The 27,934-nt window shown below is 39.9% G+C and overlaps 1 protein-coding gene across 3 annotated transcripts in view; it reads left to right on the top strand.

Annotated features, from left to right (window-relative positions):
- Window positions 1–27,934, top strand: part of LOC149947507 (uncharacterized) — a 111,272-nt gene that overhangs the window by 30,926 nt on the left and 52,412 nt on the right. For all 3 annotated transcript variants that reach the window (XM_090172105.1, XM_090172106.1, XM_090172104.1), the window contains exon 2: window positions 166–973. In XM_090172105.1, coding sequence (XP_090028231.1) covers window positions 166–973 — 808 coding nt within the window. The remainder of the gene's footprint in view (window positions 1–165; window positions 974–27,934) is intronic.

Genomic DNA, 27,934 nt, shown 5'->3' with positions numbered 1-27,934 from the left:
TGGTTTTTTTTCTCAATAAAGGTCGAGTACTCGCCCAGCCCTAATTCGAAGTGTTTACGTGTAAAGTTTCCTACTGCAGTATTTAACCGTGGCAAATCTTGGATTAGGTTTTATTTTTATGAATTTAACCATTTAATCTGACGATGATGTTTTTTATTACGACAGAGGCAGTTCTAGACGCAAAAGTAAGGAGAAGACAACGGCAGCCACTGACCAACCGTCGTACAACAATGAACCGACGGAGACTTCCGCTTCTCCCGTCGTGGGCGGCTCGACGTCCAGCAGCGGTCAATCGACCCCTTCGCCACCCTCCCGGGAACCCGCCAGCGCGGCTTCTCCCAGGGAAGCTTCCAAGATATGTCGCCTTCAAAACAGAGGCGAAGTGTCCGCTAAATCCCCCTTTAGGGACAATAGCAGCGCGCCGGTCAATCAAGTGACCATTCTGGTGAAACCCAAAACCAACCTTCCCGAGAAGAAGAGGCCCAAGGAGGGTTCGCCCTTGAAAAAGAACCGGAAACCCGAGAACGTCATTCCTTTACCGCGGCTCGGAAGCGAGGAATCCGAGTCGGGCTCCAACCGGGAGAGCGGCTCCAGGAAAAATTCCAGAGACAATTACCAGGCTCTTTCCTCTTACGATGGTCTAGAAGCGACTTGGTCGGACACCCCCGTGTCCCCTCGCGGCTTAGACAACCAGGACAAGAAGGAGGAGCTGGAAGAGACGTGGAATGACCTCAAGAGCAAGGGCTCGAAGAAAGATTTGTCCGACAAGGAAGTCACGACTTTACTCACCAAAGAAAGTAGTTGGTCGAGCGACGACAATACCATCGTGTCCAAAGACATCGCCCAACACAAGGACTTGATCATGTCCGACGTGGAGAAAGTGTTAGAGGAACTGGTGAACTTACCAGAGAGCGAGGAACGCTCGACGGTGATGTTGGACCAGGAAGAAATCGAAAAGAGCGACCCGGTTAAGGTAAGACATTTTTCTTTTGGCAGTATTATCGCGTGGTACCTATACCTTTAAACAATCGTGCGCGGGGTTAATTAGCGTGAAACGTACTTTAAGCGATTTGCTTAAACAATGCTTTCGGGGGTATTTTGAACGCACGCCTAAACCCTAATGATTTCTTCCAACGAGGGTTCTGGGGGGGTGGAGAAGAAACGCTCCAAGTCGTGACCTGACCCCAAAGATTAGACCACCCTGGTTTTCTATTTCTGAGAGGGGATTTTTAAGGGGAGTTTTGGGACACGGTATTTTAACATCACCTGCTCCGGTCTCCGCTCCACCTTCATATTGTAATTTGGCCTTATAGATCGCTAATTCGTGTCTGTCGTTGAAGCCTTAACCGAAAGAGAATGTTGATTTTCAAAGTTCGCCGAGTGCCATATTTAAGATGTATTTAAAATCGAGGGCTAACCACTTCCTTAATTTCTGTACACCGATTACAGCGAGTACAACCTTTGGTAGTGCTAAATCTGTAATCGATTACGTAATAACTTTAGCGCAGTCAAAGCTACGGGCTCGTACACCGATGACGGATAGTGGTCAGCCCCTCGTTTAAAATTGACTAACGCAACGTCTTGTTTTATCAAGTATTTGTCTCGGATGTCGATATTTTTTCCGAGTTTTTATTCTTGAAGGCACGGCGAATTGGGTTTCAATTTTTGTTTCGTGACGTTAGATTACGCGTAAGTCCTTCTTCGGTGTAGTATCCCCTTTCAAGCGAATTGACCTTGAAAGAAGCAACTCTGTAAGAGAGTCATTTCCATTCGTTTACTTTGACGAATTAATACGGTCCGTATAAGAACCATTTTCAAATTTTATGCTATAAATATAATTTTAACCTCTTAAATACCGTCGTGGCTACCTTTATGTCGACTATTTCGGATGCGTTACAAGATGGCACAGCCACGATAGTAGCCTCTTCTTCCTAGCACTCTTGATTTCACCCCTTTGATTAAAAACCGCGGCTCAGAACTGGCATAGGTAGATAGAGATAACTAATACCCATCGAATGACGTCTGCATTAAATTTATATCGATTGCCGTTGAAGATAATTCACCACCTTAGGCCTAAGTCATAAAGCGACTTTTGAAGCCTTTAGGGTGGTGGCAAGCCTTGCATGACACATGATCGAGCCAACAGCTCCCTACACTCACTATTACCGTTAACCTCAACAAGTTTTATGGAAGGGGAAACTCAACGCAGAAGGAGTTGTTCCGAGTTTTTACCCAGTGCCACAAGCTGGGATCGAACCCGGCTCCTCTTGCTGCGAGGCGAAAGTGCTAACCACTCCGCCACCCCATAGCTAACCGCATTATATTCGCCTTCATCACCACCACCGCGTACATCAGGATCGAAAATTACAGCATCTTTCCTCTATACTAGAGGAAGAAGCTAAAAAATGGCTCGGCTACGTTTCGAGAGATGTCCAGGGTTCGTACACCATCTGGAAAACCTGGAGAAGTCAGGGAATTTGAAAATGTTCCCAAAATGTCGGGGAAAAGTCAGGGAATTTGAAAATGTTCCCAAAATGTCGGGGAAAAGTCAGGGAATTTGAAAATGTTCCCAAAATGTCGGGGAAAAGTCAGGGAATTTGAAAATGTTCCGAAAATGTCGGGGAAAAGTCAGGGAATTTGAAAATGTTCCGAAAATGTCGGGGAAAAGTCAGGGAATTTGAAAATGTTCCGAAAAAGTCGGGGAATTTGAAAATGATTCCAAAATGTCAGGGAAAAATCCAGGAATTTGAAAATGGTCCCAAAAAGTAAGGTAATTTTAAAATAACCCCAAAAAAATCAGGCAAATAAATTTTTTAAAGAAAATCTTTTTCAAGATTTGTTCCTCAAACCATTCTTTTATTCTACAAAAATGGTCAGGAAAAATTTGGTAATTTGGTCAGTGAAAACCTGGAAATGTCAGGGAGTTAAATTCCGGAAATATCGTACGAACCCTGATTTCGATAGTGGAAAATACGAGTGGTCGTTCGTCTTATTGTTCTATAGCAGCTGCTTCTAAGAAAAAGCGAGACCCTCTAATTTGACATGATTAAAAGCTTTAAATTGAGTCATCGGTACGATGTAACAGTTTATTAGCGAGTCAGGGCGGGGATTCATTACGATACAGTTTGTAGACGTCTCGAACATGTCGCGGCTAATAGCAACAGATCGGAGACGGCCTGACCTTTGCCGCTCTCGTCTAAGATATTTTTCCGCTGTCTCCACCGAAATATTTTTCACATGTTGAAAGCGTCGAAATTTCCAATTCATTTTCGATGGAAAATGTTAATTAGGTCCTTAATTGCGCTGCCAGCTGTTATGTCTGGACGGACTCCGTCGTTCTTCGCTCCGTCACTAGGAGGCGCGTGGATTCCCCAAATTTGCGGGCTGGACGACGGTGTCTCTCTCCGAAATCTGCCCAACCACACCGAAATTAACATAATTAAAAGAAAGTCTGAAAAATTAACTTTCACACGCTATTTTCTGATCGCTCACTTCGCCGATGTAGCTACTTTCCCGCCTTTTTCGGAACAGCTGACTATAATTATCGTTTCGTGTTATAAGTTCAGGGCCGTCTTAAGGCATGGGCTAAATGGGCTACAGCCCAGGGCCCCCAGCGAGTTTTGGGGCCCCGGAAAGGCCAGCCATACAGCCTCTACTCTAGGGATAAGGGTTTAGTTGGTTAAATATTATTTATGCTCATTTCATATTATGTATCTTTTAGTTACGTCTAAAGTAATTCGACTCATCATCATACGGTACCAACAATTTCTAAACCTACCAGCGAGTCACTGTCAGTGAAAATCTTATTTTAAGTAGGCCTATGTTCTACCTTTGAAATTAAAAGTTTTGGTTTGATTATTGTGTAGTTGAATTTAGACAACGGACATACAAAGGCTGACCGTTGGGGATCGCAAAGGTCTTAAGAAATAATTTAGCCCAGGGCCCCAAAAGGTCTAAAGACGGGCCTGGTTATAAGTTTTAGTTAATCCGCGAAATTGTAGTTAAATTAGTTGAACCTCGTATATCCGATTAATATTCGTGACATTTGATCGTGATAGGTTCGACCGAAAGAAAACTGATAGCGGAATATTTTGCAAATTTCGCGGATTTCGGCTCACTAAGCGCGTGAAAATTGGGCGCGGTTTGAATACATTTTAGTGGGAATATTTTAAAATAGAGATTTCAAGGTGGGTGGTGAAATATTGATATTTAGAAGGTGAACAAAGAAATAGTTTTAAATGGAAAATATAAGAGTGGGATTCGTAAAAATCGGATAATAACTTTTAACAGAAATTTCGGTTTGGTAGCGGATGCTATCTGTACCAAAAGTCAGTAAAACCAAAAGTCCATTGCAAATCGCCTTCAAAGTGGAGTTATTTCAAACTCTGAATCGAGTGAATGTCTTGGGATGTTAGAAATATATATTGTTCGAGTCCCCAGGCGTTCTAAAGGCGCTAATGATGTTTCGACCGTGTAGGTCTATCAATATTTCTCTTAAAAAATTTCATTAAGTGTAATTAAATTTCGGGGAACAAATCAATTAAGTACGCCGAAGAAATTAAAGGAAGACATACAGGCATTGGAAATATTTAAATAAACGTACGTGCCTATTAACTTTTAAATATTCTTTCGGTAGAAAAAATATATTTCCCGGTTTTTCACCTTTTGACTCGAAGGCGTAAAATAAAATTTCGCGTCGATTAACTTGATCTTTGTCCTTATTACCGAAATATCAATTTCGAGAGCTTCTTCGATTTCAAGGATACCTTTCTGAAAAGGCGCTTCAAAGAAGCCGTCACCCTCGCTAATATTTCCTGTTGAACGAGTCCCTCTTCCCCGATAGCAGCGCGGCTGATCGCGAATTATCCTATTTTCATAGCGGCCCATCTGCGTAATTAGTCGCTTACGCGGCCCGAATAATCAAAGAATGGTGCCGTTGCCCAATGCCTCGCTGAACTCTACGCCGGAGAAAGCCGCGCTGTAGGTAGCTGACACACCACTCTCCCGAACTAGAAACAGCCCTGACCCTAACAATATTCCCAAAGGCGCGCGCGATCCACGAACCGTTCGCGCCTTACCCGTACACCGGAAGTCTGTACGCGAAACACGAACTACCCGTAATAACGCTTTTGTTGAATCTTCGTTAATTTCTGGTGCACTTTTTTTTATAAGCGAAAACACCTGAAGCCGCGAAATAAGTCCTTTACACCTGTTCGGATGTTCCGTCCGCCGACAAAATCCTCAACTTTTTACGCCAAAAACCATTATATCACTTTAAAAAAAACAAGTTGTCTCGATGGAAGTTCGTTTATTAACTTCTTACTAAATTCGCAGGCGGGACCGATTCGTTGTTAATGTTTTAGACGAAACTATGTTTCACCTTAATTAATAAAACCACGGCGTAATTATTATCCGAAAGGAAAAAAACGCGTCTATTTAAAAATGTCGCTAAAACTGAAGATCGCGAACGAGCAGCTGCGGATCGATAAATTGTCTTTCAGCAAAAGCGGAAAAACATTTTGTTTTTCTCAAGACTAAATTTATTCTAATCGCCGATCGTCAAATTCCATTTCCCCGCCATGTTGCCATTACGCGCGCGTTTCATTTTCCCCGGGCAGCTGACCAGAACACGCGTTGATACCTCTCAATTATGCCAGTTGGTGAGTGCACGCCACGCTTTGATCTCGAACGCGATTTACCCAATGTTTCTCAGTCGTATTCGGAATTAAATTACACGCCAAAACGACCCAACTAATTCTCGTTATCAGGAAAAAAATATAAAGTTTGCGTAATTCTTCATTCAGCAGGTGGACATTGAGATTAACGCGATAAGTTGCGACTAGACGTTTCTCGATGTCGCTCTCGGCTGAGTGTTAAAATCGCCATCTGGGCGGTACCAGTAGAAAAATAGTGACTCATTCCCATTGACGTCAACTCCCCCCCCCTCCCGGTGGGTAAGGAAATAACTCTTTTTAGCCCGGCTAGACAAAAATTAAAAACATAAACATTTCATGCATTTTTTTGTGGCGTGTATGGTTTTACGCGCCAATTATCTTAATTATTATTATTCTTCCGCGGTTTCCTTTTCTTTCGCGCTGGTTTTCGTATCGATTCTCTGCGCGGTCTAAAAGCGACATCTAGCTGCCGAAAATCCCGAATCAATAAAAAAACACCTGTTTCTAGTTCACTCGTCTCATTGTAGATGGCGATGTTATCTCCAGCGAGAGGAATCTCGTTGAATTCCGTATCCCCGTTTTCTGATAAAAATCAGCGCGCTAATTTTTTATGACTGTAATTAAATTAATTGCGCGTTTAGTTGAAATATTTTTCACGAATCATTAGTGAAAATAATGTTTTTCGTTGTGGTTTACGTCTTCAAGACCACCAAAGTCGCGTTCGGCAACGACAGATTATCCTGACTACTAATATTTCTTCCGACGCGATAACCTCTAGGCTGGTGCCGTTCTTCCACCTTTAGTTGGTACAATGCGGGTAGAATATCGAGAATAATTGAAACCCGAAAAGAATTACCGTGAGAAGTAAAAAAGCGTATTAGGGCGAGAGATGATCTTTCGATTAGGAATTAGGGTGGAACAATCATTCTATAAGGACGCCGATCTTGGCCCACTTTGGTCTTAAACGTTTATTTATGCGAAAGTAACCAAAAAAAAGTTAATTATTCTGTTTTGTTTTAAATATTCCAAACGCCCATACATTCTCCGTGCTATATTTTTCATTAATGGGCACATTTTTTTCATTATTTTGAATTTTTTAATAAAGTGAAATTAAAAGCTAGTGGGATTATAATTATAGGTAGCGAAGATTTGCAAATGATATTACAGAAGGCTTTTTTGAATGTTTTGGATGTTCGAAATTTAAGAAATTTTAATTCAAATCTCAAATTTTTCCAGGGTTATTTAAACGATCAATGTCTTTTTTTTAAATTTCTTGTTAATGTTTTTCTTTTAATTTTTAATGAAATAGAACTTATAAGGAAAGGTAGTCTATGCATAAGCGTATTCACTGACATTTTGATTTTGTTTTTAAGATTTATCCGGTCACGTGGCATCATTTTTAATATTTATAAAAAATTCATTATGGTTAAATATTTTTTTAGATTTATCCCGTTACGTGGCGTCATTTCCAATAATATTTATAAAAAGTTATAATGATTAAATGATTTTTAAGATTTATCCCGTCACGTGGCGTCATTTCTAATAATATTTATTAAAAATTAATAATGAATAAATGATTTTTAAGATTTATCCCGTCACGTGGCGTCATTTCTAATAATATTTATAGAAAGTTATAATGATTAAATGATTTTAAAGATTTATCCCGTCACGTGGCGTCATTTCCGATAATATTTATAAAAAATTAATAATGAATAAATGATTTTTAAGATTTATCCCGTCACGTGGCGTCATTTCTAATAATATTTATAGAAAGTTATAATGATTAAATGATTTTAAAGATTTATCCCGTCACGTGGCGTCATTTCCGATAATATTTATAAAAAATTAATAATGAATAAATGATTTTTAGATTTATCCCGTCACGTGGCGTCATTTCTAATAATATTTATAAAAAGTTAATAATGATTTAACGATTTTACGGGTGGAGCCACAGAACACAGATTTGATTTAAATCGCTAATTATACTTAAATGGAATCGGGTATCCCAGGACCGTCTTTCCAGCGTAATTGTCCTCCCTTGAACAAAGCCTGCCTGAACTTTGTAACCCTGGGGAACGCGTAATAAAAATGAGACAAACTGTGAGAACGGAAAAACGTTTTTGTCGGTAATTTCCATTAACGTTTTACCACTTCCGCGGAACCGTTACAGGCTGGGATTGGGTTCGCGGTTCGTTGGTTACGCTGTACGCCTTAGGTTTTCCTAATCATTTTAGCCATTTGTTTTTTTCTGGCCAAAATCTCTTCACGAGCAACCCCGAAAAGGTAAGAAGCTCCCCGCCGCGCATTGGACAACTGACGAGTGCGCGGCCCTTAGCTTTTCTTTGAGATTCACCGTCGCGTACTTGGTTAATGAATGGACCCTTAACGAAGATATCCCTTCTCGAGGATTCTTCCGCGGCATCAACTGTTGTGCCAGCCCTTTATTGGATCTTCGCGTCGTGGGAGGGAAAGACTCGCTTTGTCAAGTTTTGTCCTCCGCAGATGGTCAATATTTGGTCAGGGATGGGAGTAGAGTGGCCTTTTGTTTAGGATCAGATATTGTTTGGCCTCTTTGCAGCACCCTCGCTGCACTCGCGGCCTTCACCTTCTGACCGTCTCTATTATCTCTCCAAGTTTGTACAACTGAAAGGTATTTGGCAACTCGCTGAAATAATCGACAGGACCTTCCGTTACGCTCATCTGACTTTCTCGGGGTTTACGCCACGGGTATGGCACGTCATATTATGTTCAGGGATTTTGAGGGACGATTTTTGATTTTGAGGGACGATTTTTGATTTTGAGGGACGATTTTTGATTTTGAGGGACGATTTTTGATTTTGAGGGACCATTTTTGATTTTGAGGGACCATTTTTGATTTTGAGGGACCATTTTTGATTTTGAGGGACCATTTTTGATTTTGAGGGACCATTTTTGATTTTGAGGGACCATTTTTGATTTTGAGGGACCATTTTTGATTTTGAGGGACCATTTCTTATTTTGAGGGACCATTTCTTATTTTGAGAGACGATTTTGGATTTTTGAGAGACGATTTTGGATTTTTGAGAGACGATTTTGGATTTTTGAGAGACGATTTTGGATTTTTGAGAGACGATTTTGGATTTTTGAGAGACGATTTTGGGTTTTTGAGAGACGATTTTGGGTTTTTGAGAGACGATTTTGGATTTTTTAGAGACGATTTTTGATTTTTGAGAGACGATTTTTGATTTTTGAGAGACGATTTTGGATTTTTGAGAATCGATTTTGGATTTTTGAGAATCGATTTTGGATTTTTGAGAATCGATTTTGGATTTTTGAGAATCGATTTTTGATTTTGAGAATTGATTTTTGATTTTGAGAATTGATTTTCTATTTCAAACCCGGTTTTTCGAATTTCTAGTATTTATTTCTGGATTTGTAGCCCATATTTTTTGGGATTATTGTAATTGGTCAATCGTCTCCCGACAATTTTATTGAGGTGATCGTATTGACGTATTTTGTATAATTTTCGGAATTATCTTTTTCATGACAAAATAATTTAATAATATGAGTTTCGGCGATAACGTAAACTTAATTTTAAAATAATCTTAATTAAATTTAATTACTAATTTAAAACTAAATTTAAGTTATTTTGTCTAGTTCTAAATCTCTAATCGACTACGTAATCACTTTAGTACAGTCAAAGCTACAGACTTGTACACCGATTACGGATAGTGATCAGCCCCTCGCTGGAGGCTACTTATGTACATTTTTAAAAATGCATTAAAGTATAATTATTTATAAAAAAGACACCGATTTAAATCGCGATTTCCATCACTGATTGAAATCAGGCAACCCCGGTCCTACGCGGCACTGATGATCCGGAACCTGTCTACTGTTGGATTTTCGGGATAATGACTTTGTCTTTCGGTATTTAAATGGAACGTCAGGTGTTCGGACGGAAGCCCGAGTTATGATATACTATCACGCAAACTTTACCGGTTTGGGTGAAAATTTCTAATTATTATCTCTCATTTCGAAGTAAAACAGATGCTATATATGATATATTTTTGGGGACGTTTCGAATCAATTCAAGCCTGTCATTTTGTTCCGAGCGGGACACCTTTTTTTCGCGTAATTTTTGGGTTCATTCTCGCGTCTAATTATCGAAGTTCAGTCACCCAGACAGATCTTCATTTATTTTCTACTCGCAAGATGAGTCCAAAATCAACCTATTAAAAGCCCGGATATTTCTTAAATCGAAAAGCTCTTAATTATTTTCCAAGGAAGCCGATGCTCCACACTTTCACCTGTTGGCGAAATTCTCTGTTGATTAAATTATTTAATTTGAAAACGGCTGTAAATTCGCTGAATTTTTACACTAGCTATAATTAAGTTTCGTTTCTTAATAACAAAAGTCCTTCATATTGATCAAAAGTATGACTTAATAAGCTAACATTGAATGCGGCATATAGGTAATTACCACCTAGCCACCTGAATTAATGGCTTTAAAAGTCGCTAGATGACTCGGGTATTAGCCTAGCTGATTAGCTGTAGGTAATGAAACATTTAAAGTTAATGCTACTGGTTAACTTTGGTTCAGCTATAATTTAATATCGCTTAAAGGGCCATGGAATACATCGTGATTTCTAACTTCTTTTAGCGGGATTTTATGCCTGAGTCACGTGACGGATTAAGGGGAAGAGCTACCTGAAATTTGTCCCACAATATATCAGACGATTCTGTGAACCTTTAATCTGTCATTTACCCTCCGCAATTTTTTTCCTTTGAACAATTTGAACAGTTTCCATAGAGGCTGCCATCTTGTACCGAATATTTAACAGCAAAATATCGGTACTGGACTTCTGGTATATAATTTGTCAATGTTGGACTCATTCGCGATACCGCGTAGAAACTTGTTTGGCCCACCCATACAGCGTTCCGTATTAGTCACAACGGGGTGAACGTTAGCGTAGTCGTTCAAGTTTGCTAACAAGTAAATAGTTGGCTGAAATATTAACGATATTAAATCGGTTTTTCGCGCGCTAAAAAGGTTATTCGTCGCGTCATCCGAACTCCCCCGCGTGGCCCGTAAGAGCAGCGTGAGACTTCTTTGAAACTGTCGGTGGGAGGGGTTTTTATGCCTCTGTGGCCATCCATTGAAAAAGCTAATATTCCAGATGGCACGCTAAAGCATCCTTCGCGTCGAACGACACCTCGAGCCTTTACGGCACTTGCCAGAAAATCGATTGACCTAAAAACCCGGGAATCTCTCTTTTCTCTCTACTTTTATATCATTTCAAACTGGCTAGGATATCTCCCGATTTCTTTCCACAAAATGGAAGATAATTCTCCACTGACACTAGATTTTATACAAGTTTTTCTTCGCCCCCCTCCCCCCCAACCTTAGAAAATGAGAGACTTTATGAGAGAGAGAAAACAGGAAAACGAAAAGATACGGTTAGAAACTGGAGAAATTTCTCCGAGTGCGAGAAAAAAAGGTATATACTGACATTTTTTGTCACGATTCCTCCCCCCCCCCCCCACCCGGCTTTTCTTCGCTATATCCAGTCCGCTGCGTGTCCCCCCCCCCCCCTCGGTTTGGTATATAAGCAACTTGAAGAAGACAGAAAAGCTCTTTATAACGCTCATTCCGATCCATTAAAGCTGACAGCGAAAGGAAAGGCGGCAACTTTTACCTACGTGCCCAGAATTTCCTTCGCCACGACTGGAGCTGCCTGGCCGCGATCATCAAAAACTCCACTCTGTAAGACTTCTAGCGCGGGATTCGGAAGTAAATAAACCGAAGTTATCAACGTACACTTTTCTTGAACTCGTCTCTACCAGTTCTCTTCTTTCGGGCTGTGACGGGGTGTCTTTCTTGCCTTAGTGACCAAAATGTCCTTAGAGACTCGCGTTTTGTATTTTATCAACACGGTAGGCGTGGCTTAATCGACCTTGATTCACGGACGGTGTTATGTATGGGCGATATACGATTTTATTAACCCCCATTTGATTCTGAAGATAACTATGGTTAAAGCTAGGAGCAACAAACACAGCACCCCACACAAGGAGAACGCAACCCGTCAAAACTCATGCATTTTCTCGCGTACATTTTTCATTGGTTAGACGCTTTCGCGCCTGCTGCCGTCGGAAGGGGAAAATTCGGAAATTCTCTCCCCCGCCCGTAAAACGTTCAGCGTAAAGGCTCGTGACGCTCGTCCAATGATGTGCAATATGTTTGTGATATCGGGGCGTTAAGATCCCAAAACTAAACAAACATTATTTTCATGAAAAACACGTTTTTAAGAAAAAAAAACACCATATTTTTATTCAGCTCTGATAAATTTTATTTAAATTGAAATATAATCTGTGCATTCGCTATGCAAATTTTAGGAATTTTCAACTTGGTTGACTTGCGTTGAGATGAAGACAAATTATAAACCATTTATATCCAACTTAACGAAGATAGATGGTGACCTTTTTACGAGGGGGTAACCACTTCGTGTAGTAGGTGTACACTTCTATTTGTATTACGAATAAATACTACAAATTACTTTGTAATACAGCGTAGTATCGTAATATGGTGAATTATTGTGTAATACGGTGAATTACCTTGTAATACTGTGTAATACTGTGTAATATCGCGTAATATCAAGTAATATTGCGCGTAGTAAGTGTCGTACGTTGTCTATTAAGATGTAGTATTATATAGTACAGTGCATTATTGTCTATTAAGATGTAGTATTATATAGTACAGTGCATTATTGCATAATATTTTAAACTCATGTATTACCAAATGATTTTGTGTAATACCTAAGTAAAATTGGAAATATAGGGGAAAATACTTTTCAAATTCGATTTAGTAAAGACAGAGGGAACGAGTGGAACTCTGATGCAAGGGCGAAGGTGCAATTCCAGGCGAAAGTGAAGAGGGAACGGTGCGGGGGGGGACGACGACGTTTAATCGCATAGCCCGAGCGGGAAAATCACCGATGGTATGACATTGTTTATGCCTCGGTTTACGCGTACAACAAGTTCCGACAACAACTGAGACAACAACCCATCATCCCCCATTTTATGGAAAAATTCACTCCCACGGTTCGATCGCGTTAATTCCTCGGTTAGCGTTTTTTCCGAGGCTTTTTCTCGTTGTTTTTCTTCAAAGAAACTGAGAGCGTAAGTCGAGCGAAGGTATCGTCGTATCGTCCGATCGCAGCAATGTGTGCTGTAAACTCAGTAAGTTATATGAAATCGACAAATTAAAAGACCACTGTGTGTACAATAAAATGTTTTATTTAAAAACTCGACGACTAGTTTCATTCCCGTTCGGGAGCTTCCTCAGGTCTGATCGTAGCGATCACGTTACACCCTATATATACAGCCTCAAAAAAAATTCTTTCACGGGTAAAAAACAAAAAATAATTACACAAGAATTGGGGTTTAAAGATAAAAGGGAATGAAACTAGTCGTCGAGTTTTTAAATAAAACTTTTTATTGTACACACAGTGGTCTTTTAATTTGTCGATTTCATATTATAAATGTACAAGCGCCAATAATGATTAATTTTTAATAATAATCCCTTATCAGTAAGTTATAATGAATGTTATTTCCTCGGGTTAATCCGAGGCTCGGGGTTGCTCTCGGGTTCCTTTTCAGGCGTCATTTGATAGGTATTAGTTATCTATGCAAGTGCTGAGCCGCGGATTTTAATCAAAGGGGTATTTCTCTCCCCGATTGGGAATTTCGGAGTATAGAGTAGTAGCACTCCGTAGCTTTGGCCATGGCCGCCATTGTGGGCGCGAATTTTTTATGAATAGGAAAAAGCATGGGTGACGTTGTGTGACGTAGCACTGCCATTACTCTATAGGTTGCTATCATTGCTATTTCGATATTCGATTAAATGTTATTTTAAATAACGCTAGTGGTAAAATTAGGTATTAAGAGGAGGAGGCTACTATTTTGTTTTTGTTTTACAACGAATTGGTTGGCCGCTGTAGCACGGACAGCGCGTGATCAAAGTTTACCGTGCGTCGAGTGACGTAAATATTACCCACCAATGAAATACCAGGACTTTTGGATTTATTTTAAGCGGCGGAGCGTACTGGGGGGACCAACGGGTGGATTGAGAGAAACGCTAAAAAACGTCTCGACATAGACATTATCCCTAGGTATAAATAAATACATTCTTGGTATTACTATGTAATACCATTAAAAACTTGTAGTACTGCGTAAAACCGTTAAATTCCTTTCAGGAATTGTAGTATAGTATAATACTGTGCAGTAGCTGTAATACTGTGTAGTAGCTGTAATACGGCGTAGTACCGTGTAATTCCCGTAGTACCGTGTAATACAATGTGTAATATATGGCAGTACGGTGTAATAATTGGTAATACAATCCATATTCAGTAATACAATCCATATTCAGTAATACAATCCATATTCAGTAATACAATCCATATTCAGTAATACAATCCATATTCAGTAATACAATCCATATTCAGTAATACAATCCATATTCAGTAATACAATCCATATTCAGTAATACGTGTAGTACAAGTAATATTTCTGTAGTACCAAGTAATCTGTAGTCCGGTGTACACTAAAAAACCTAGTGGTTACCCCCTCGCTTTTTTATCCCGTATTATATCGGTCGTTCTCTTCACTAAAATATTACTACTTATTTCTTGACCTCTTTTATCTTTATTTCGCCTGCTCTAGATTCACAGAGTTGCCAGATGGGCGGTTTTCCGCCCAAATTGGGCTGCTTTGAGGATGCTATTGCGGGAAAGAAACCTTTGGGCTGGAGGCGGTTTATTGGGCTAGTTTCAAAAATTCGGCGAAGTAACGCCGTACCTTGATTTTCCACTTCGACGACCTGTACTAGTATAATTTCACAATACACTCTTTTAAGCGCGTCTTACTCTCATCATTTCCTTCAAAGGCAGCTTCCATAGCCGTGCTACACGTTACAACGTAGCTCTACCGTTGAATTTTATTCCCCCCAAAACCCGTTCTTGGGCGGGAATTTGGGCTATTTTGGGAGTTTGGGCTCGTTTTCTAGGTGGTTTGTGCGAGACCCAAAAAAATATTCTGGAAACTCAAGTTGTTCATACGGATTAGAGTTTCATCACGTGTTGTTTACTACATCTATTTTCTAAATTGTTAATAGTATGGAAGTAGAAAACCCATTAGAAATGTGTTCCGTTGGAAAATTTATTCAACAAGAATGCCGCAAACTAAGCACCATTGACGATGAAACTCAGTCATTAATTGTGGCTCTATCTGGTGTTACCGATGAAGGAGTCACGTATATGTGATTCTTCAAAGTTCTTTTCACATTGAATTTCTGTTGGAGATAGTATTCTTCGAGGCTGGATGTCTTCTAGCTCCCAAAGATGTTAAATATGCTCATTACTAACGAAAATGCTGCGAACCATTTGATATGCACAAAAGAAATATCACAAGTGAGTTCTAGCTCGGTTCTAGCTAATAGGTCGATGTGAAATGTCAGTAGGTAAAAGTTTCCTTACCTTAAAAGGAATATAACCTTTGAAAAATTAAAGGGGTCTTCCGTAAAGATTCCTTTGCAGGTTATATTCCCTTTAAAACGGCGTTCACACGTACACCCCGAAACCGCTTAGAATCGATTTGAAACGGTTTCAGGCAAGATCGAACGGGTTGAAAACAGTAATCAAAGCGCTTTTTGAAGCAATTATGAGGTGTAAGTGTGACCGAGGCTTAAGTTTAGGCGAATGGGAGGGAAGACGGCGGAACAGACGACGTTACGATGTAAACGGACCGACCGACTAAAGGCTGGTTTTCACTAAGACAAAACCATCGCGACGGTGGGCGTGACCGTCAAAAAATTGTAATAGGCCTAACGGGGATTTTAAAGTTGACGCTCATCGTCGCGACCGTAACACCAGATCGAGCCACAATTAATGACTGAGTTTCATCGACAAAGGTTCTCAGATCTGTTATTCCTTGGGTTTTACAATGGCTTAGTTTGTGGCATTCTTCTTGAATAAATTTTCCAACGGAACACATTTCTAATGAGTTTTCTACTTCCATACTATTAACAATTTAGAAATAGATGTACTAAAAAACACGTGATAAAACCCAAATCCGTATGAACAAGTAACATAACTAGCAGAATCTAGAGCAGACGAAATAAAGATAAAAAAGGTCAAGAAATAAGTAGTAATATTTTAGTGAAGAGAACGACCGATATAATACGGGAAAAAAAGGTCACCATCTATCTTCGTTAAGTTGGATATAAATGGTTTATAATTTGTCTTCATCTCAACGCAAGTCAACCTAGTTGAAAATTCCTAAAATTTGCATAGCGAATGCACAGATTATATTTCAATCTAAATAAAATTTATCAGAGCTGAATAAAAATATGGTGTTTTTTTGTTAAAAACGTGTTTTTCATGAAAATAATGTTTGTTTAGTTTTGGGATCTTAACGCCCCGATATCGCAAACATATTGCACATCATTTAAAAGCTTATACTTATGGCTATCAATATAGAGGAAACATTAAAATCGGAGTATGCCCTTTTTCAGTACTTGGCTTCAAAGTTGACCCCCCCATGCACTAAATATTTTGAAAAACGTTCGATTTTTTAAACAACCGTTACAGATACAATATTTTTGTTAGCATTTTAGAAATCAACGCTATGAATTGTCCTAGAGACGAGATTCGCGTGATATTATCCTTAATCGCAAAAATGTTATTCACCATAACGCTTGGGGTACGACTTTTGCGCAAACGAAACCTTAAAAACGTGGGGTATTTTCAAAAGTCTATAATTTCGGAACCACTCATTATATTAGGCTAAAATTTCACAATTGGCCCTCTATTAGCCACAATTTACCGTGTGTAAAATTTCATTAAAATCGGACGACCCATGGTTCCCTCTGTGTTCGAACCTCCGTAGAATGACCCTTTGGCAAAACTACAAAGCTGTTTCACAACATTACGCTAGTTGTGACTTTACTTAGTCGTAAAATGGCCCAAGACTACTTTTGCTATAGCTCCGTTACAGCGCCATCTACGTTTGTCCGAAATTAATAATAATAATAATAACAATAATAATAATAACAATAATAATAATAATAATCAAGCGACTTCTAATGCCATTAATTCAGGTGGCCGGGTTACAATGCCTAGGATGGTGGTGGAAAGCCCTTCATGCCACGCGAGCCAACAGAATCTATCATGAATTCAGCGTTTTATGGAGAGAACGAGCTAGTCCCTCTTAAGGAGTTCTTCGTCCACCCCCACTTTGTCGTCGCTACCGTTCCCCCATGATCCTTTTGGCGGAAGTTCCGACAATTTCTTCCAAACGTCAATTCGAGGAAAGAACAAAATATATTTCGTTGTTATAGGTTTCCTACTTTGGATCATCGACTTCTGTTGGAACTGGCGTTATACCTCGCTTGACGGGAGAAAGGTTGGATGCAGTTAAAAAGCGTCGGTGTTAACTGTCAAATTAAGTTGACGTTTGGTTGAAGCTCGACTCATTCGGAGTCGTCGTTAATGGGAATTTTGGTTGTCATTCTAAAAGCGGGCACCTGCGACAAATGTTTGACGATTCTGTCCGATCTCGCGCGATTTGTCGCGGCGCTCTCTATTGTAGGCGCGTCCTCCCGAATGTCTCTTTCCGAAGCCAAAGCTCTAGTTCGCGTATGTACGATAGAAAATTCCAGCGGGAGATGATACGGCGCTAGAGAATCTTTCGCGCGTTAACTCCGAATGAGGATTCATCTTGTAGTATCGCTGGTCTTGGCTCTCCCGGGGCTCTCGCTTTGGATTTGGGAACGAAGGAGCCGGGGATCGAGATGTTTGCTTAAGGCCGCAACTGGGGAATGCGTGTCTCGGCAAATATTTACCGCTCTATCTCTACCGCGTCGTTTCAGACCCGGGCAACTGCTATCGCTATAGTTTAGAATTGGAACACCTACTCTCTCCTTTTTCTCTCTTCAAAAAAGGGTGAATACCGTGTACTGGAAAACCATTTTCTTTGTTACTTTGCTCGGAACATTCCTCGAAATTTTTATATTTTGATCACGTAGATGTTGGAAAATTCTTTAAATGTAAAGGCTGCCTCATCAGGAGGTAAGAAAAAACCTAAAAAAAAAGTAAAGTCGGCCAGATTTCTCACATAAACTCCAATTTAAAAGCACGAAATTTTTGCTAAGAAAAAAATCTGGTATTCTTACAAATGTCACGCGGTCCTAATGTTAATAATTCTTATCATTCTTGCAAGAATCCTAGAATGTTTACAAACTTGGCGCAGTTCTAGAGCTTGTAATACTTACCATTCTCGCGACCAGCCCAGATGGTTTAGTAACTTAGCACACCCCAAAAAGATCGAATTCTCACCAACTGTACCCATCCTTTCGTTATTTTTTTTAGAAATTTAATCTTTATAATTTAATTAGTAAAAATATCAATTTATGCCCTTTATAAATGCTTTCCTAACTTTAAAAAAAATCTTAATCGAATCAATTTTGCGTGGACCGTGACTTTGCTTGGTCCATAACGCGACTTACTTGTTTGTAAGGTCTTGAACTTACAAAACGGTCAGTCGCGTTGAAAGCTAATCGACCCAAAGTTCGTCCCGGTAATGAAAGCACTTTAGTTACAGGCATGGTCATCTGTGACAAATTATCCTCTTAATTTCATTATTATTCAACAAGACGTCGCTTGAATATAAGTAAATTTTAGTCATTAACCATTTCAGTGTACCTACAAGCTTTTGAATGAATTAATTTGTAACGAACTTCACTAACATTGTAAGTGATTGTCGTGATGCTATCGTTTTGTCACGTATTCGCGCGCTAAGTGGTCAGCGCGTAAAATGTATTCTTAGGGATTTCTTTGTTTTCCGGCTGGTGGTAATTTAATATCCACGCTTTAATTAATAAAAATGCCCTCGACTCAACCCAACTTTGGTTCAAATATTGCGCTAGGGGTGAAAAGCGAGTTGGAAGACACCGTCTTAGCGTCGTACGCGTACGTCCGGAACTACCCGAACAATCGAGACTGGTTTCCCGAGGTTCTACGCTCGGGCTTAATACCTTCTAGTATCGCGTCTTAAAAATGCAATTTTCACGCGTAATTATTGAAGGATTAAGTTACTCTTCTGGCGCTGCGCCGAAATCTTCGCCGGGTTAGAATCGGGAAGACGCCTCTGCCTCGGCGCTTTTAAATAGTACGCGTACAAACGGACGTAGCCTACGCGTATAGTGGCGGGGTTCGGGCCGTTGGAGCGCGAAATTGATTAAAAACACGAACATCTGCAGCTGCCGCGCCCCCGAGCGGAAAGGGGGAGAAATAAAGTTGCGCAAAATTGAAAATTCTTATAACTTGATTTAGCTCGAAATCTTAGCGGGCTTATGAGGTGAGCGTCTCGAGGAGTTTCGAGGGGAGAACAATCTTTGGACAGGACTTTCATTTAGGCAAAGAGAGTTAGTTAAGGGCAAAAAGGGGTTCGTTCTTTCGCCGAGACAATATACTCTTCCCTCGCAACGCCACCTTTGAGATTTTGGCCGCCTTCATTTACCCTAATTATTAGTTGTTCGGAAGGGTGCGCGACCTAGCGAAATTTCTCCGAAGTTTTGATAAGGTTGGGAGTATTTTATATCCTGGCATCGGCTGGTATTTACTGAACTGATAGTTACGACCCTGGTATGGTCTCGTAAGCGGATGAATTTGTCAGAATTTATTTTATTTTTCGCCTATTCGATATTATAGGATATTGTTGAACCCATTATCTCAATTTGACAGTGACTCGTAAAATAATTCGTATTTTATACTAGGAATGAATCGTGATTACAGTTTAGGGACTGACTTGTTTCCTCTAAGCCAGGATATTTTATTCGCTTGTCGTTCACTGGCTGACCTAAATGGAGTGACGAAAGCCAAATCCGTTCCTTTTTAAACCGGAAGGAGAGTGTAGCGCTTAAGCACTCCTAGTAGTCGGGTATGAATTCCCGGACTATACTTATTCTCTAGGTCATTAATTTCCCTCGTCAATTTAGAACTAAATCGTAACATTTTTAAAGGAGGGACGTTTTCCCTTTATATTCGGGAAAATGCTTCGAATGAACTCGATTCCGTTTGAAAAGTTTTAACCGAATCAAAGAAAAACTCTTTTATCCTAATACGATAAATGTGGAAATTTCGGTCGTGTCTAGAGTTGTCAATGAAACGCCAATGAATAAAAATGAGGATACGGACAATAGTCACAAAACGGACATTTTGATAAATAAATTTCGCGACTTATTCTTTCAATTGTACGTTTCACGAATGTTACTTGGCGCTTTTTAGGCGATTTTGAATGTGCGGATTGGTTTGGGGGGGTTTGGAAGGGGATGCTGTCAAATTTCTGTCCGACCATCGCGGCGTTGATCTTTTGACTTTGGACTCTTCTCCAGCCTCGCTTTATTCGGGGCCGCTATCCCTAATTGCGGAACCAAATTGAGCGTGGAAATGCTTGGAAACAAGAGAGAACTGGATATATCATTAAAAGTCATTTCCCCCGTTTCTCCCCGTAATGTCTCCTTTCCCGCTCAGCAGCCGCGGGCCCCCGAGAAGCCGAACCGAATGTTGGGAAAAAGGGTTGCGGGTTTGGTGGGGTCGGGAGGCGCGCGAACAATTAAATGAAGCGCGCGAATTTTACCTTTTCTACTTAAGTCGTGTTCTAATTTCACGAGGGCCTTTGCGTAATTCGTTTGGTAATTATTCCTCGGGGGAACACCACTGTTCGGAGTGGACCATTGTCATAGAGAGAGAGAGAGATAACCAGAATAAGCTTGTCTAAGAGAGAGAGAGTACCGTATTGGGATAACCAGAATAAGCTTGTCTAAGTCATATCGGGACCTTCTCGTTTGATGTTGGAAATGACGCGGTGTAATTCCCCATTTTCGAGTGAGGTAAAGGCCCAAATTAAAAGTTTTCTTAAGCCTGAATTATTATTCATTTGTTTTGAAATCAATTTGCTCTTGAAAAATTAATTAAATAGAAGCTTTTGATTTCAAGATAATGACCATTTTGTAATCTATTTTATGTCATGAACGTACAACTTTATGGGTTTTTAAATACCCGCGAGTGTGAGTACACAATACCAACTTTTATTTGAAAATAACACTATTTTGAGTCGTGTTCCAATTTTAATTTTTAATTTTCAATAAGAGCCGTGCAAAAGATGATGGCAGAACGTGCAAAAAAGATTATGGTAAATTGAAACGACGGTGTCCCTCTTAAACAGTCGCAGCGTTCCCTACTGGAAGGGTTTGCTCCCAAAGTTCCTCGTACTAGCCGTCGCCATTTTGGCCTTAAAGAGCCCTGGATCATCTGGATGGCGTACTCCAAAACTTGACAAAAATCCTGTTACAGTTCTCTATTATTAATATATAAATATATTTTTGGTGTCCAGTGATTTGTATTTTATCGAATTCTGTCCGCGAAGAACTAGCGCGGGGGTGGGGGGCGTATATCCGATCCTTTCTAATAATAAGCATCATATTCTTGATGTTTTCCGAAACCTAGCAATTAGAGGAGGCGAACGCTCCAAAAAGGAACGTGTCGTGTGCATAGCAACGGGCTTCCCCGTGACCTATAATGGTGATGTATGGCCCGCTGGGGGACCGCCGCCTCTGTTGCCCCTATACTCTCTCACTCTCTCTCTTACGTTTTTTCCCCGTTCCTTATTCCAACCTTTCCTTTGTGCCCGACTAACTCTCGTCTTGACACCGCGGTCAAAGGTACGCTGCCGGTGAATTTAACTTAGCCGACAGTGGCAGGAGACCAGGCCGCTCTCCTCTGTTTCTCGTAATGATACTTTTGCAAAACAGGCCCTCGGTTTAATTGATTGGAATGCGGGGGGGGGGGATGCGGGCTTTGGCACGGTTTGTCGCGCACGCACCCCCCCCCGTTGCCTTTTGCCTTAAATCAGCCGAAGCCCAAGATCGTGCTCTTTTCCGATTCTTCCGTTTCGCCCAATTCCCGTTTGCCTGGTGGATGGCTTCACCCTGGGCTACATTCCCAACAGTCTTGGAGTTTATTTTATCCTACTCTTATTCTTTCAACTTCGTTTATGGTCTAAGAGAATGTAAATTTTTTTGAGTTTCCGGAAAAATGAAATTCGTAAAATTTTTCGCAAATCTGAAAAATAAAAATTTAAACATAAATTACTTGTTAAGGGTTTTAAATGTTTTTAACTTTTTATCTATATAAAATGTCTAATAACAGTAAACATACTACAAGACATAAATAGTTTTACATTTTTAATCAGCTTAAACTAGTCTAGAGGTTTATTTTCACTTTTAGATTAAAAAATGAGGTGAAAATGCCGCTTTATTAAATTTGCAAACAATATTAGACTAATCATGGAATGAACACGTTTTTTTATTTTTTTTTCGGAAAAATACGGAAATTTTTTCGAATTACAATTCTAATGATTTTCAACGAAATTGTATAGTCAGTTGCAGGCTAAGAAAGACAAAATATATAGTACAGCCGGCGCAAGGATACCTCAGACCATTTCTGGACAGTCGACCGCGCGAACTTTGAATTTGACCACTTTACGGTCAATTTCAAATTTCGTGATTTTCATCGTATTTTCGCGCCATCTAGGAACCGAAATTGGAATCTATTTTTTAATTTCATGTTGTCACGAGTTTAATTACTGAATACATCCGAATTATTTTGCTAAAGAAGGTACGATAATAGAAGCTCCAAATATTTTAAATAGCCCAAGAGGTTACTATAAAAAGCACGATAAAGGTTTATTGTTAGCAAGTTAAGAGAAAAACATAATTTTAAACGTCTATAGCTCGTTAAGACAACGTTACCCCCAAGAAAGCGTGGTAGTTATTTTAAAAGAAACTGCCATTTTAACTGGTAAGACGTATAAATAAATTTACAAAATTAAATAATTATACATACTATTTTAAATTTAAGAATGATAGGAATCCTTGGATCGGAATGCCTTATCTTTTAAATTTGCTTGCCACCACCATTATGAAATTAAAAAATAGAGATTCCAATTTTGGTCTCTAGATGGCGCTGAAAGACGAGAAAAAGGGCAAAATTCGAATTTGACCGTAAAATGGCCAAATTCAAATTTCGCGCGGTGGAAAGACCGGAAACGATCTGAGGGATCCTTGCGCCGATTGTACTATATATTTTGTCTTTCTTAGCCTGCAACTCACTTTTTTTTTATAGTAAACACCATTACTAAAACATTTTATAATTAGCAAAAAGCCAAAGTCCGTCACGTCAATTATTAAATAACTCAAATAATTCCGTCATCGGTACCTTTAAACTCTGTAGGTCTTGTTTTGAACCAAGGAAACTGTTGGAAATTCGATGTCATCTAAGCCCTATAGGTATCATCATAAGTGTATAATATTGTAACATAAGTGTGACACTTTCTATTCTTCACATGCAAAAGTTTTACAAGACAGACTGCATTACGGGCTTCGTCACAGTTTTGGGACCACTTGCTAACGCGTCACATATTTGACAGCGCCTCGGTAGGGGGATATTTTCTTCTTGTGTTGACGTCACCCCGTTACTAGCTCTCAGTAATATATTCCCCAAAGTGACAATATTATGGAACAATATTATAGATTTTTGGTATCATCAATAAGGAATTCGGGCTTAGAGACCCTGTTCGCCTCGTGATGTCTGGCCGAAAAACCACGACCCTTCGCCTTTCCCCCCATCCTTCTGTTTAAGGAGGAATACACTGGCCTTCCCCCGTGTAGGCTGGGAACCAAGAAAACAAAGGCGATTTTACGCCAAAGGAAGTACATATATTTACAATAGTTAATAAATTAAAAAAGCGAATATTTTAACTTTGGCAACCCCTCAAAGGAAATGGAAAGCGGAATAATTCAATTCTCGATCGAGGCGTTTCCTCTTCATTAGAAATTCAACGGTGACGCAATTTATCAAACATTTTTCAGTTTCAATTGGAATTTACATTTGCAAAATCGTATTCCTAAAGGTGGTTTTGGCTGACTGGCGCTTCGAATGGCGGAGCGGAAGAGGCTTAATTCAAAGGGGAGCCAATAAAATAATCCCTCCTCTGCCCCGCTCGGGCTTTTAAGGGCAAATCTGGCCGCTGAAAGACCTAATTTTATTGACGTCCAGCTCGAGGCGAGCGTTGGGCCCGAAGAAAGTAGACGCTTAAAGGAGAGAAGCTTCCCCCAATTGGGGTCTTGCCGGCCCGCCCCTCCGGCAGGGCGCCTGAGATAGTCGCTTCTCCGCGAACGCCGAAGAATTCGCCCTTTTAGTTGAATAAAAAGGAAATCTCATTAGGCCCCAAACATTTTCTCGGCTCGTCGATAGTTCTAATAAAAAAAAACTCTCGTGGAATGTGGCGCTGCTAACGTAAGGCGACAGTCTCGGGGGGCTTTTTTATACCCTAATGTAGCCATGACAACCGCACGAGACCTTTATATCCACCGAAACTCATTTCACTCGGCTTATGGCGGGGCTCTTCCCAGTATGTCACCGTTAATTGGGCGCGCCGCCTGTACGAGTAACGGTACTTACATCTCGCGCCCATAGACGGATACGGAAGCGAGTCGCCTTTCGACGTCTCTAGAACTCTGAGGGTCTATCACTCGGTGACAATTTCTCTTATTTCGTGATAGATTGGGAGATACAAATGTGTGAAAATACGCGTGATGACAAATATTGTTTGGTCGCGTGACACATCCGGACGCGACGTCTTGATTCGTTCTCTATTAGGCAGGCGTTTTCCCGCCAAATCCCGGGCTCATGTCGACGACGGCAAACACCGCGTATTGATGGTGATTAGGGAATTTAACATAACAGAAAGGAAGGGGGGCGAAGAAAGGTCTTTTATGATGTAGCTGGTGGGCGCCTCCGAATTAGGCTTTCGCGGCTCTTCTCGGCATTGTGAACGCGCTATTTTAGGAAAATGGGAAACTTCTTCGCGGTTTCCCGCGTTTTGTGAAAGAGCGTTCGTCTCGAATTGATTGCTTTTTCCAAGAAGCCTTTCGAGCTTTTTGTAGCGAAGTCTATTCGCGGGCTGCCCATCTATTTTGCAATTTGCCACTCTTTAATCTCGGGGACACTTGTTCCTCCGAGAAAACGTTGTTTCAACCCCCGTTTTTCTAACGCAGGGTTGCCACGGTACCTGGAAAAGTCGGGGAATTTAAATGCGTCTAAAAATCAGGGAAAAGTCGGGGAATTTGAATATGTGCCTAAAAATCGGGGAATTTTAAAAATTAATCTAAAAATCAGGGAAAATTCGGGAAATTTTAATATATTTGCCTAAAAATCAGGGAAAATTCGGGGAATTTGAATGTGCCTAAAAATCAGGGAATTTTAAAAATTAATCTAAAATCAGGGAAAAGTTAGGGAATTTAAATATGTGACTAAAAATCAAGGAATTTTAAAAATTAGTCTAAAAATCAGGGAATTTTAAAAATTAGTCTAAAAATCAGGGAATTTTAAAAATTAGTCTAAAAATCAGAATTTAATTAAGGTTGCAAATAGAAAACCTTTACTAAAATGTTCGCGCAAAATTAGTCAGGGAAAACCTGAAAAAGTCAGGGAATTTGAATGTGAAAAAACTGTGGCAACCCTGTAACGGCTTTTCGACTTTTTTTGAGACATTTAAAAGACGTTTTGGCAACGTTTATCGCCTGTTTTATTTTAGACCTTTATTTCGTTGATTTTTTTCAAAGCATATTCGATCGCTTTTAATGTTTATTCGATTGTTTTTAAGCCGTTTTCACCAAGAAAAACACTACGAATATTTGGGCTCCTTACTTTTCTCCGCGTCACTTTGAGCGTTAAGATAAAATATAATAATTTTATCATAATAATAAAATATAAATCAAAGGCACTCTCGGCGATTCAAATCGAATTTTTCCGCAGCGGGTCCATTTCCATCTTTCATCTATTTAGTTTTCCGTCGTCAGCCCATCGATTTAAAATTCCATCCCGGAAAACAGGTTTACGCTTCTCCGGCGGCAGTAGGGGAGATTGAAAATTCGTAACAAATCAATCGAGTTTCGGATAATCAAAGTTAGGGGTCGCTTTCTAGTTCCTTTCGCCATCGCTACGCGGCGGTATAGTAGCTAGCGTACGTAATAGCGCCGACTTTTGATAAATGGATTTTCTCCGAAAGAAAGACATGCCCGTTCCATTCGGCAGCCGCCTATTCCGACCAACTCGATATCCTTCCGCCCGCTGATGGGGGAACTACTGGCCGGGGGCGTGAGCCCCACCGTACTATACGCTCCCCCCGTATCGTAGTTGTTAAATTAAAACAGTACTGGCGAAGCTACACGCATCGCTCCCATTCCCCATAAACACTCGCCAAAAATATTACTGGACATATTTTTTTTTTCTTTTTCCCGATGGAGTTTTTATGTTTGGTCTCTGCGAAATGAAGGGAGGTCGGGGGTCGGGTGCGGCGAGGGGAGGGGGGAGGAAGTGCTTAAGTATTTTTATTGAGAAGGTATTTTCAAAAAATAAGAAAACGTAAACGTTAGAAAAATATTGTTTGAAATATAAAATTTCTTAGTGCGATATTTTATCGTTATTTTCAATAAGATATTTTTTGTACTGTCTCAAGAGTATTAAAACTATTTAGAAAGTAGTTTTGGTTTGCAAACGAGAAATCTTATTTGTTTACCGCAGGGTTCGCAAAAACCCGGAAAAACAGGTTTTTGCCGGGACATGTGGGAAAAAACCCTATTAAGGCTAAATGAGTCATTGATAATTTTGATATATCTATGAAGTTACGAATTTGGTCATTGCAAATAGGAGAGATGAAGAAAAATATCACTGCTTTTATTATTTTTCATTGAGTTTTGCCACTAGATGTGGAAAAAACCATGGAAATACGTTTTTCCACACGGTTTTTAACAGCAAAACACATTTTTCTATAAGTGTTGGCACGGTTTTGCCAAGGGCGGAGAAAACAGTGGAAAAACTTTTTTCCCACCGTTTTTTTCCGCCCCTGGCAAACCCGTGCCAACACTCGTAGAAAATTTTTGGCTGCGTATTAGATGAACATATTCTATATCTTGAATACCAGGCAGAAAATGGACAATAATTAGGCTGCAGTGAACGGCGGGTCGTTTTTGCCGAATTTTAGATAAAAACGGAACTGTAATTTAGCCGCGTAGGCTGAATTATCCGTTTAAAGGCTGAACAAGAATTGCAAAAGCAGCCAGTTGTCTACGAAGCTTTTCTCACAGACGGAAATGTCGCTTAAAAAGTAGTTTTACAGCTACAGCCACGTAATCGCTGTAGCTCGACTGCAAGGTCTCTAAAAATGTAGTCATTTATAAATCGCCGCTGCTAGGTAGCGGTAAAAACAGCTAGTAAAAGTATTTTTAATTCACTGCCAAATATGGCTGATATAAAACTACATTTGTAGACAATAAGCCCTAAGCGGGTATGCGTGGCCACCTGTTATTTGGATGGAGCTGCAGCTGGAGCATGGGACGCGTTACTTCTACAAATGCAGCTACATTTTTGCCAGTAAAAAATGCTGCGATTTATCTACGGCTCGGACGCTAATTCAGTAAAATTTGATCCGAATTAAATCAAATTACCGAAAGTTGAGTTTTATATCTAACGCCATTCTAATTAAATCGGAATCTAATTAATTTACCAAAAAAATTAATAGCGATTATTCTTAGACCACCTCCATAATTGCAAATATTAAACTGGCAAACATTTTTAAATTGAAAATATCAACGTCAAACTCTCGGAAACTAACTCGGTTCTTTTCTCCATAATAAATAAAGTAAGCTAAGCCTTAAATCCTGGGTTCGTTGGTAGTGAGCTAAGAAAATCGAAAAATTCGCGAATGAAAGCGAAATTGCGACACGTGGCTACACCAAGGAGTATAAGGTTTTCGCGCGGTATAAAATCCTCCTTGGAAAACCAACTTACGACTTGTAGAAGAAAACATAGTTCCGAATCAAGCGCCCCCCTAAATGGCCACTTGCGTTGCCCTTTAATATACCTTCGTTTCTTGTTTAAAAATACCTCAGCCATACGCGTCAATGTAAGTTCTATAGTTCAGTTTTATAACTTAGTAAAAGTTGAACTACTTTGGTAAGGTATTAAACGGTACACCTTGCCGCTAGTGTGTGTAAAAATAAACAATTAGCATATGAATATTATTTTTAAATTGAGTCACTAATTACGCGGTAGCTGCAAAATAGCTGTTTTGGGGATGCTCGTATTTGTAATAGGGGCGCAGTG

This window comes from Leiobunum rupestre, chromosome 4, assembly GCF_980474605.1.
Source record: "Leiobunum rupestre chromosome 4, qqLeiRupe1.1.hap1, whole genome shotgun sequence".
Lineage (NCBI taxonomy): Eukaryota > Metazoa > Arthropoda > Arachnida > Opiliones > Sclerosomatidae > Leiobunum > Leiobunum rupestre.
Note: the sequence above shows the minus strand (reverse complement) of the source record. Positions and strands in the feature narration are given on the sequence as shown.